Source organism: Corythoichthys intestinalis, chromosome 3, assembly GCF_030265065.1.
Source record: "Corythoichthys intestinalis isolate RoL2023-P3 chromosome 3, ASM3026506v1, whole genome shotgun sequence".
Lineage (NCBI taxonomy): Eukaryota > Metazoa > Chordata > Actinopteri > Syngnathiformes > Syngnathidae > Corythoichthys > Corythoichthys intestinalis.
In genome coordinates, this window is record NC_080397.1 from 54,904,412 (window position 1) to 54,916,937 (window position 12,526).

Below are 12,526 nucleotides of genomic sequence, written 5' to 3' on the forward strand. Positions count from 1 at the left end.
TTTTTCGCCATATATTTTTTTGTGTGTGTACAATGTATTTATTCAGATTTAAAATTGGAAAGAGATACATACAAGACATGTTTTTTCACCTTTTTCAAAAGTAGTATTTTAAATATATATACTGTCTTGAAATAAATGTTTGTTTGTTTTTTTGCATACACATGCACATTCATTCCAGCCCCAATCACGCAGAGCCAGCTGCCTCTAACGTCAGCGCAAACACATATTAAAGCGCACGCTTCCCTATCTCTCCCCACCCGCGTATGCACACACACAAAGATCAAACTTGTTAACATTTATTGGCAGTTAAACGATGATTGACATGTGCTGCGCAATCATCTGTCACCAATGTTGACTTCAATAAGCAACTCCAATGTGCTTGCCTGGGGAATCAGAGAGGAAAGAGAGGGGGACGGAGCGACAGTGAAACGGGACAGACTGAAGGCGCGAAGTTGGAAGCGCGAAGTAGCGAGGGATCACTGTACTAGTACGTGTGGTTCTAAAAGAAAAGAAAATTAGTGCTGATGCAATAAACAATGCAAATTGCCTGGAAAGCAGTTAATAACACACACACAGTGGGGAGAACAAGTATTTGATACACTGCCAACGGGAAAAACCATTGGCAGTGTATCAAATTCTTGTTCTCCTCACTCTACATGACTCGCAGTGTAACGAACACAAAGGGGAGAAGGGGGTGCGCCCAAGCCGGAAGCACGCTGCGTGGACGTTTGGTCAACAACACGAAACAGCCGCGCTGATAACGGCTAGTGACGGGATCCGTCGTTCACTTGAGTAAACGAATCCATTCCGGTTCGTTCAGTAAAAAGATTCGTTCAAACAAATAGTTCAACGAATTGTTCGCCCCCCTCATCTCCCTCCCCGCCCAAACGAATCGTTCGGTTACTGAACGGGAAGTGACGTTGCCGAACGAATCACCAAAGACCGATTCGCAGTATAACTGAACGGGAAGTAACATTGCTTGGTCCCTCCCTCTCTTGCACACAGGCTCCTCATTGACCGCTCGTCGTAGTTTCAGAAATGAGTGACAGGCTGGATCATTCTGCTTTCACAGACAGCCTCGTCTCCCTCCCGCTGCTGCAAAAGCGAGGGAGAACTTCCTCGTCTTCTGTCCTAGTTCTATGGGCTCAAAGTCATGGCTTGTGCTTGCATTTCGATTTAGGACACGGTTAAACATTTTCCTTTTGTGGGGGGAGTGGGGGTTTGGGGTCGGGGGCGCACGGACTTTCTTTAGCATGTTCTTGATCACATATACAATGCTGCTGCTACCAGCCAACGCAGCATGCTTGCTGTCACGAAAATAAAAATAAATCGAAAGTTTAATTTCTAAATATGGAACGACCAACACATCATATTTACCTCTCGCTCTGTTGTATTTTTGTTTTTATGCTCATTAGTATTATTTTTGGTCACTATTGTTAAAACTAAAGTGTACATAGCTAGTTGTCAAATGTGCTGCTCTGAAATAAAAAACAATACTACGTTTTGATATTTGACAGTTTAATTGCTAATCAGTATTAAGATGATCGTATAGAATTTTTGCACTGGTATTAATAAATAAAATAATCCTGTCAGGTCCCCTGTCGTCCCCGCATCTCAGATCGTCAAATGCTGACGAGAAATAATTGTTTGCTCTTTACGGTGTCGCCTTTCTACTCTCATTAGTCTGTTAAGAAAAATGTAGACATATTGCGACATCTCCCGTGTCCGCGTGCGTTGTTTTTGGGTGCTTGAATAGCACATGATGGACGGATTGACATAATTTGCCAAACCAACCAACACCCGACACGCTCTGACATGAAAAAAAATAAAACACTCGGGAAAAAATGACATGTATATACAGTTTCATTGCAAATCAGTATTATGGTGATCATACTAAATATTATTTTTTTTCTGTGCACATATGAGGTAAATGTCGCTGCCATGAAGCCTCCATATAGTGACAGTTCTCTGCCCGCTTCACTGCCGTCACGCGACCGCAGCTCAGCTTTTGCTTGGCTAGTAGCTACGCGTGTTTTAAATTACTGTAAATTTGATAGTATATCGTCATAGGTAGTCCTGAGTCTGTTGAGAAAAGTAGAACACTAAACCATGCTCGCTAGATTTGTGTGGTGTTTTTGTCTGTTTGAGCAGCATTTGATAGGCTCCACGTTAACAAATATGTGACAAAGTCATTTCCTTTCATTTTATGACTCGTTCACCGCATAGTCATTACTGGAAAGTCAAGTTAGCAGCAAGCTAGGTCAGGAACCGGAGGACCGAATCACTGAACGGGAAGTGACAAAACTCAGTCTTTCCCCCCTGCCTGCACGCTGGCTGCTTATTGGCCACACGTGGAAATGAGTGACAGACGCCTTGATTCTGTTTCCGCTCCCTCCCCTGCCCGCGATGAGGCTGGCGTCTGATTGGTCGTGTGCGATGTCAGAAGACGCTGCCGCTTGCTCAACGCCCTCCCACGCAGCGAACAAGCGCCACCAACTTCATAGAACGAATCAGTGCAGATGGTGATTAGTTCGGTCTCGTTCACCCAAACAATTCGTTCAAAAGAACGAATCGTTCGCGACCGATACAACACTAGCCGGAAGCACGCTGCGTGCACGTTCGATCAACAACACGAAACGGCCGCGCTGATAACGGCTCTACTTTATCATAAGAACTTTATGTCATGACGAGGAAATACTTACATTCGTTCATGCACGCACAAAAATGAATAATTCCACTAACAGGTGGCCGTCTGCTCGAAATGCCCACCTTAAGCCTATTTTCGGTCCCAGAATACGCTGCATGTGACGTAGGACAATACCAGGAAACTGACTGGCTGCTCTTGGAACGAACGCATATTCATGAAATTTTTCCAACAGGAGTATTAAAATTGCTAATAAAATCGTTTAGGATTATTTTAGATGCATATATGTTATATTTTTCTTACAGAGTATTCGACGAGAATATGATAGACTTATTAATAGACTTTTTTGGAAAAATCACCATTTCTTTAAAGAGCATACGACACGAGAAAAAAAAGTCTTAAATGGCATTATTGTGTGAATTAGAATCATATTTTGAGACTATTCGACTATATACAACAATTGAGCAAAGCGCAGATAATGAGAAATTAGTCTTTTAATCTGCCGGTTAGCCACGCCTACCATTATAGGGCTTTAGCGTCCTCAACAGGTGGATGACGTCAGCGGTAGACTGGGCTCATCGGTTTTACTATTCAGCCCATTGAGGGGGAATTATTCAGAACGAGGAAAACGCGACGAAGAGAGCTGCAAAATGTCATTGTTTCAGTCTCTCTACTCCAATATTTTAACAGGATAATCTTTTTATCCAAGTATTTTTCCCCAATAGCTAAATAAATGGTATGGTCATGACAAATAACAGTCTTGTGCTGAATGGAATATGAAATATTAAAAAGGCATATGTTCAGGACGACATGGCAAAATTACTCCTTAATGGTCAAAACTGTCGACTTCACCTTTACTGTTGCACCTCCCGAACGATATTTTATGACACCTAAATCGGACATATGTCATTTCCCTTTCCCGGCTTCGGAGAATGTAAACAAACCAGAAGGCGTGACAGCTAGCCGACATGCTAACCCGAACCGAGTGATGTTTCAAAGTCTTCGAGGCGGAAAATCACACATAACTAGCCTGGATTATTTGACATGACGACCCAGTTGTCGATTGTCTTCTTGGATCAGCAAACCGTCCGGCGGAGAGCAATTCACAGTTTGTTCCCCGGAGGAGGGTGGCTGGAGTTGTTGTGCAGCTAACGTGCTGCTAATGAGCATGAGGAGAGCTTTTTACTAGGGTTGGGAATCTCTAGCATGAAGCCGATTCGATATGTATCTAGATACACAGGTTACGATTCGATTCAAACACGATACATTTTTAAGGCCGACCAATTCGATGCGTTTCGATACAGTTTAAGAACGATACGGTTCGATACAGAGTGAAAACGATACGATAGTAAACATTTGTTGTGTTCGTACTGTATTTTAATCATAAAAAAAAAGACCACATTTCTAATAGCAAAATTAAACAACAAAATTTCATACCAATGTTATGTTTTATTTTTTTATGTAAAAAAAATTAAGGCTTACTATATGACCGTCATTTTGTTGGATGGGATTGATAATAAAACTCCAGTGACAGACAACAATAAAGTGCAGTAATTCAATTACTGTATTTCCTGGTGTTTCGAACATAAGAGGTAAGTAATTTAAGTGCAAACTTTCAACGTAAACGTCTTACAAACAAAAAATATTAATTATATGCAGCAGCTCTTGAAAAAAAATAATTAAACCTGCAATGTTATCATAAATAAATAATAAATTATGCTTTACCACTGGTATAATTGGGGGGAATAAAAACATGGCATTTTAGATAGACAGATCAATAATCATTACTTTAACCTTATACACAGCAGTCTTTCACTTATGCCTGTGCTTCCACATTTTTTTTATTCCTCATGACTGTCCATATCTTTTTTGAAGGGCAGATTTTTTCTTGAGGAAGATCAACTAATCTACGTTTCGTGGAGAAAAAAAAATCTCCAGAGGGTCGTGCTGCCCTTTCCACCATTGTAGTAGGTTATTTTTCAGGGTTAGAAGCTCACGATCTCTGTACCGCTCCCTGCTTCACACTAGCTCTGTCCCTGTGTCCCATGCGAACAGATCTGGCTGCCTTCCTCACTTCAAAGTCCGACTTTTGTTTTTCCGGGGTGCGTTGAAAATCAATCGTTGCACGTCGCTGGCGTCGGTGCTCAAACTGTCCATTGTTTTAGCATGTTGCGTCGTTGCCACTACTAGTTTCGTTTTCGTTTTGGGCTGTGAAGAAAACGCTACGCTGCGTGCGTTACAGTGGTTTTGTTAGCGCTCGCGTTGTTATGACACGCCCGTGACGATCGGGTAATGACGGCGACTCGTAGCGGTTCTGCCGAAATGCATGGGATGTTGTGGCAACCACGACCGTGAGTTGTGCTTGTCCATATTATATCATGCGTGCGGTCTCAATCTAAGTGCGCTGTGTGATCAATGACACAAGCGCAGCATGTGAAGTAATAGAAGCCAATTCTTGTGCTCGCGATAGCCGAATTCTATCTCTACTATCGGTTAATTGAATATTTAATGGCTAATTACTGTCGAATGGCAACTTTACTATCGATACAGCTGTATCTCTCACCTGTAAATCCGGATATCCGGTCGTATCGGTTTATTGTTCTTAAGCTTACTTTTTACATGCCTATCAATGATCAAACGTAAGTAGTCTTTTATTTAAAGGAGGTTTGAAGTGTTGTCCCACAATGGTCCCACAGTAAATATCCACGGTGAATGGGAACCTTTTGAAACTCCAAAAGGGCGCATACGCCTCTCCCTCATACAGACTTATTTTTCTGCAGCCTTTTGGCTGGCGTGATGCAAAAAATAAACGTATTAATCCGCAAAATCAGCTGAATCCTTCGTCCTCATACACAACAGTACACTGTATAGTGAAGAGGACGTCTTCTACCGTACACGTCACAGCGCCATCCTCCTCAAAGCAAGACCGAAGCCGGAAGTCACTCATTTTCATGGCGCTGGATTCAAAAAACTAAAATATAGCGATCGCTTCCACACACATCCAAGCGGTCCATATCATTCAGGGGCATAAAATACCGCGTGTATTATGAAATAAACATGCTTTTTCGTGTCACATGCACTTTAAGCAGTCTCATGAATGAATTGGCCTGTGAATACCACTTTTTTAAAACTCGACGGTGACACCTCCTGGTACCTTTGGTAGGTGGTTCCACTGTGAGCACTCATGTTATGTTACTTGCTTACTTATCGGTGTGTATCATGCGTCAATTCCGTGAAAGTGATAGTACTGTTAGGAATCTATAAGACAATCGTTAAAAAATCTGCCAAACGATTCCATGGAATTGATACACGTGGAACCGGTTCTCTATAAGAACCGGTTCTCCATTCCCATCCATAAATATAATACTAACATTCAACAGAATACACGAACGCAGAAGAAGTAATACAAGACTAATACAATATACTCCATCTCTGTGGACACATACAGTGTGGCAGTGTATCAAATACTTGTTCTCCCCACTGTATAAGCCAATATAGACCAGACACATGATCGACATTAAGAGATAAACTTGAAAGGGTTTATGGAGCACTATAAACTAAGCTTGAGAACGATAAACCGATACGACCGGATATCCGGTTTTACAGGTGAGAGATACAGCTGTATCGATTGTAAAGTTACCATTCGACAGTAATTTGCCATTAAATATTCAACGAACCGATAGTAGAGCTATAATTCGGCTATCACGAGCACAAGAATCGGCTACTAATGTCTAATTCAATGCATTGCTTAATGGAATGATAATTTAGCTTTTACTTCACTTGCTGCGCTTGTGTCATTCACCACACAGCGCGCTTAGATTGAGACCGCACGCATGCTATAATATGGACAAGCACAACTCACGGTATGGTTGCCTCTACTTCCCATGCATTTCGGCAGAACCGCTACTAGTCGCCGTCATTGCCCGATCGTCACGGGCGTGTCACAACGCGAGAGCTAACAAAACCACTGTAACGCACGCTCCATAGCTTTTTCTCCACAGCCCAAAACGAAAACGAAACCGGTAGTGGCAACGAAGCAACATGCTAAAACAATGGGTAGTTTGAGCACCGACGCCAGCGACGTGCCGCGATTGATTTTCAACGCACCCAGGAAATACAAAAGTCGGACTTTGAAGTGAGGAAGGCAGCCAGATCTGTTCGCATGAGACAGAGCTAGTGTGAAGTGAGGAGCGGTACAGGGATCGTGAGTTTTTAACCCTGGAAAAATAACCCACTACAATGGTGGAAAGGGCAGCACGCTCCTTTGGAGATTTTTTTCCCCACGAAACGCAGTCTACTTAAACATTAACATGTGGATTAGTTTATCTTCCTCAAGAAAAAATCTGCCCTTCAAAAAAGATATGGACAGTGATGAGGAATAAAAAAAATGTGGAAGCACAGGCATAAGTGAAAGACTGCTGTGTATAAGGTAAAAGTAATGATTATTGACCTGTCTGTCTAAAATGCCATGTTTTTATTCCCCCAATTATACCAGTGGTAAAGCATAATTTATTTATGATAACATTGCGGGTTTAATTCTTTTTTTCTAGAGCTGCTGCATATAATTAATATTTTTTGTTGGTAAGATGTTTACGTTGAAAGTTTGCACTTAAATTGCTTACCTCTTGTGTTCGAAACACCAGGAAATACACTAATAGGGAATGGGACGTACTACGTCACTGTTTGGCTCGGCCGCCATGCTGGCAATATCCTTCCGGCAGACTCAACGGGGACGAACCGCTGCAACCCAGCCATCCGTCGTGCCTTCGTGATCTGATATTTGGTCCTCCATGCAGGAAAACGGTGAGAAGTGAGTCCAGTTTTCCTCGCCCTTTTTTTTTGTCGCAGGAGACACTGTTGCACCCGGTAACACAACAATGCACACCCATATTTTCTTTCAAATACACCGAAGGAATTAGGTTAGCACTACCACACGTTACAATCCCCGTTGAGTCTGCCGGAAGGATATTGCCAGCATGGCGGCCTAGCCAAACAGTGACGTAGTACGTCCCATTCCCTATTGATTTACTGCACTTTATTGTTGTCTGTCACTGGAGTTTTATTTTATTATAAATCCCATCCAACAAAATGACGGTCATATAGTAAGCCTTATTTTTATTTTTTTCATAAAAAAATAAAATATAACATCGGTATGAAATTTTGTTGTTTAATTTTGCTATTAGAAATGTGGTGTTTTTTATATGTTTAAAATACTGTTCGAACACACACAACAAATGTTTACTATCGTATCGTTTTCACTCTGTATCGAACCGTATCGTTCTTAAACTGTATCAAATCGGTCGGCCTTAAAAACGTTTCGTTTTTTAATCGAATCGTAACCTGTGTATCTAGATACATATCGAATCGGCTTCATGCCAGAGATTCCCATCCCTACTATAAACTAGTGCTGTCAAAATTATCGAGTTAACAGGCGGTAATTAAAGTTTTTAATTAATCACGTTAAAATATTTGACGCATTTAACGCATGCGCAGAATGACCCGCTAATGCATTGCCTCAAACGCAATACAATGACGCTGTTTTTTGCGAGAGCTAAGAGGCAAAAAAAAAAAAAAAAAGGCGAGTGGACACAGGCATTCATTGGACCGCGCCGTTTATTGGCATAAGCTTCGGCAACTCCTTCACAATAAACATAAGTATCATTTAGTGAAAGCACAACAAAAGTAATATTCCCATCTCTCAAAAAAAAGTTCACAAAAAGAAAAGCGCTTCAATCTGTATTAATGAGGCCCTATTCTCACACAGTTCAACAAAAATGCAAAGAGAACTGGCATTCCCAATCAAAATAGCTATGCAAAATACTCATAAACCTTACTCAGACTTTGGTCAAACTCTATTCAAACATTTCGTTTAGCTCAACAAATACACTGGATGGCAATATTTTTTCACAATATACAAACTATCAGAGGTCTTGTTCGTTGTGAAGCCAGCACTCAAATGAACGTGAATCACAATAGACCCAGTCTAAAAAATAAAAAAAAAAACGGTTACAACGTCAGTCAAGGGACAAAACACACACATTGGCCTGCTTTCTTAGTAATTTAAAACTCACCATTGACACCTTGTGGTGTATTTCAGTCAGTACCTTGCGTAGTTAAAGGCACTGTGGAAGAACGGCTGTGACGTCACCGCTCGGCGACGTCAACAATGGCGATTATTTTAGATTATTTTTTTGATTGAAAATTTTACAAATTTTATTAAAACAAAAACAGAAGGGTTTTTATATAACATTACTGTAACTTGTACTAACATTTATCTTTTAAGAACTACAACTCTTTCTATCCATGAGTCCCTTTAACAGAAAGAATGTTAATAAAGTTAATGCCATCTTGTGGATTTATTGTTAGAATAAACAAATACAGTACTTATGTACAGTGTGTTAAATGTATATATCCGTCTTGTGTCTTGTCTTTCCATTCCAACAATGATTTACAAAAAATATGGCATATTTCAGAGATGGTTTGAATTTTAATTGTTTGATAGCCCTACTATGAACGTCACAGAACTACTCCTTATTGTGGTCTCTAACTGCCTGATCTCTCGCCAAACCGTCAACCCAGTAGATGGCGGTAATCCCCCATGATGCAAGGCGTAAACTGGCAGCAAAAAACAAGTTGAAGACTTACTCCTTCTCCCGCTAATACTCGTAGGAGCCACGTCAACGCAGGCAAGTGCTGCCCCCCAGCGGCCAGAGGGATTCTCTTCAAATTGGTCCCGTCAAAAATCATAAAAACCAGATTTTTTCATGAATTTATAAACTGGACGGTTAAAATAGGATATCAAAAGAGGACTTGTCCGAGCAAAAGAGGACGTTTGGTCACCCAAAGCAAGCAGCTTTTCATACAGCTGGAAATCTCTCCTAAAGGTGACATACTGCGGTTCTATTTACTCTCAGCTTAAAATAGACCTGTACCTGGTGGATGAAGCTGTAGAAGACTTTGACAAAAGCATCCAGCTCAGACCTGACTTTGCTCTCACCCAGGCGCAGAGGTCCTTCGCTCTGGTGAGTTTTAATGATCATCCATCACGTTTGTTGAATATTTTGGGTTAAAAGCGACAATTGTGGTCTTCAGTACAAACAAGCATACACCGAGCTCTGCCCATCCAAGACACACGTTCAGAAAGCCATGGATGGATTCGAGGACGTTATCAAAAGGTTTCCCACTTGTGCAGAGGGCTACGCACTATACGCTCAGGTAGCAATGTGTATTCATTCTTACTGTGACATCTAAACTTTAACATTCTTTCGTTGTCTTTCCCAGGCTTTAACCAAGGAGGGACGCTTCAGAAAGGCAGACAAGATGTACGACAAGTGTATTGAAGTGGAACCAGACAACGCCAACCATTATGTTCACAAAGGGTAAGGGTGACGCTCTTAAGCAGTTGCCCCCTGGTGGCTGAAAGTGTCATTGCATGTAATTGACTTTCCTATATACTGTATATGCAAATGGCGGAAAGCATAGACAAGACTAAAAAAGCAGTTTCTGCTCTCGCACTCCTCTTTAAAAGAAATTGCAGTATTTTAAGACTAAACAACTGTTGTGTTTGATAGAACAATATGTGTATATGCTGCCATAGCAGATTCATGGCGCTTTAAGCCCACGAACTATTTTGAATTGGTCCATTTTACCCTGAAAATCCCCGTTTACAGACATCACGCAACCGCTTTTGTTTCAACCTAGCCACAAAAAGAAGGTAAGTAATTATTGTTATTATTCAAAATGTCTGTCATTTTTAGCTCAGAATCATTAATTGATGTTTAATATTTAGTTCCAAAAAGAAAAATGATTTTAAAAAAAATGAAAGAAAAAAAAAACACTTTAAAAAAAAAACTCGCATATTTTAAACTTAAACAAATTACATCACAATGAAAAATTTGGCGTCTGTAAAAAAGTCACGGATATCTACCTCATCACTATCACTAAATTGTATTTTTTTGTTACTGTCGCATTTTTCCCGATATGTTATATGAAAAGTAATCGATCCAAACAAAGACAAATGGAAAAATAACGTTTAAAAGGGTAACTATATGAAAAAAGAAAATCTCGACCACTCCTTGTTGTCTGCAATTTCTGCATCGTGACCCATGTTATATCACCATGTTTCACCCATAAAATGTCCAAAAAATCAGGCTGTGGGCATTCACAACTGTGTCTTGACACTCGGTGATAAATGCTGCATGGAGTTTTTGGATCGAAACAAGGTAAATACGTGATAATATCTCTAAATAATAATATCTTAAAATCGTGGCGTCTTTAATTCTGCTCTCGCCTCCAGATAGGGTTTCCCTGTTTAAAGAATTTTTTTTTTTTTTAAATGCCCTCCTGTTAAAAAGTTTTCTTCCCCCAGAAAATTGAGATTTTAAGCTTTCCAATGATGTATCCCACATGCAATTTTGAAAGTTGGCCAAATTGGGGGTCCCAGAGCGGAACTTCAAGTCACCTGAGTGTTTTCCGCCATATACTGTATAGAAATGTTGTAAAGCAAGAAAACAAAAAAAGATATTTTTCGAATGGGTCAAAATTATTTTTCGAACAGATCATGTGACTAGCACTTTAGACGGTCATTTCCTTTGCATATTATTAAAATAAATAAATAAATAGGGGAGGGCAATTTTATTTTACAAATGATTTTTTTTCTTTGATTGAATTTTTTTTTTTTTTGATTGAAGCAACTTTTGGGGGGAATTATTGACATTTCCTACCTATAAAATGACCCAAACACTAAAGGGATTGCTCAAATCAGAACTTTTTTAAAATGAAAAATGAAGTGAAGTTTGGAGTCCCAAATATTTTTTTGCATTCAAAAACTTTTTTTTTTCTATGATTGAAATTTTTCTTTTTTTGATTGAAGTGATTTTTCTTTTGAAAATATATATATTTTATGTAAGAAGCAACTAATTTTTTAATTCAATAATAAAGACACAAATGTCCAAGCCAAAATGTGGCTCAAACACAAAACATTACTTTCATTAAAAAAAATGCTCCGATCAAAACAAATTTTTTTGACTTAAATTAGAAAAAAAAAACTTCAAATAAAAATTGCTTTCAAATGCATTTTTTTGAGTTTCAAATTTATTTTTGCGTTCAAACATTTTTTTTGATTGAAGTGACTTTTTTCATTGAAAATATATATTTTGATTTGATCGAATAATGAAGACACAACTATACCTCCATATAGCTCCGTCCAGGAGATAAAATTTTTGACTGAGGTAACAAGGCACCGTCTAAACGTTTGCATTACTCTAACACAGGGGTCCCCATCTGCCGGGCCGCGGACCGGTACCGGTCCGTGGCGCATTTGCGACCGGGCCGCAAAGAAAAAATAATTTAATAACGACCGCATTCTGGCCGAATTAACCCTGTGGCCCTGCTTAACACACCAATATCTCTGTCTACTCTAGATATAATACTACGGGATAGATTACAATGTTGTCATAGAAGTCCATTGATTGGACTGCTAGCAGTACATCTTGTTTGTGTATATAACATATCTATGTGCGCTTGTCTTCGATAATAGCGTATTACTAGGCCGCGGCGCAGCACATTTGTTCCCGGAAATAATTAGCCCCCACACGGGCGAATATAACAGGAAAACAGACGTCTTTGGAAATATTTTTACGGGGAAAAGGATATTTTTACGGTGAAAAGGGCACCTGACGAGCCTACAACCTCGAAGACCTACGAACTGCGAAGGAGTGGCTTCGTCACCTGTTTGTGAATAAACAGAGAGATCGCAAATGACGGCGTCATTCTGGAATATCCTGACATCGCGACAAGAGCGTTGAAAACCTGACTACAATTTCCAACATCGTATCTTTGTGAAGCCGGCTTCTTAATTAATGTTTAACGATAAGGTGAAGT

General features: G+C 40.0%; 1 protein-coding gene across 5 annotated transcripts in view; it reads left to right on the forward strand.

The window, feature by feature from the left end:
• Nucleotides 1-12,526, forward strand: part of LOC130913099 (mitochondrial import receptor subunit TOM70-like) — a 121,244-nt gene that overhangs the window by 72,272 nt on the left and 36,446 nt on the right. For all 5 annotated transcript variants that reach the window (XM_057831423.1, XM_057831422.1, XM_057831425.1 and 2 more), the window contains 3 exons: nucleotides 9,559-9,666; nucleotides 9,737-9,859; nucleotides 9,926-10,023. In XM_057831423.1, coding sequence (XP_057687406.1) covers nucleotides 9,559-9,666; nucleotides 9,737-9,859; nucleotides 9,926-10,023 — 329 coding nt within the window. The remainder of the gene's footprint in view (nucleotides 1-9,558; nucleotides 9,667-9,736; nucleotides 9,860-9,925; nucleotides 10,024-12,526) is intronic.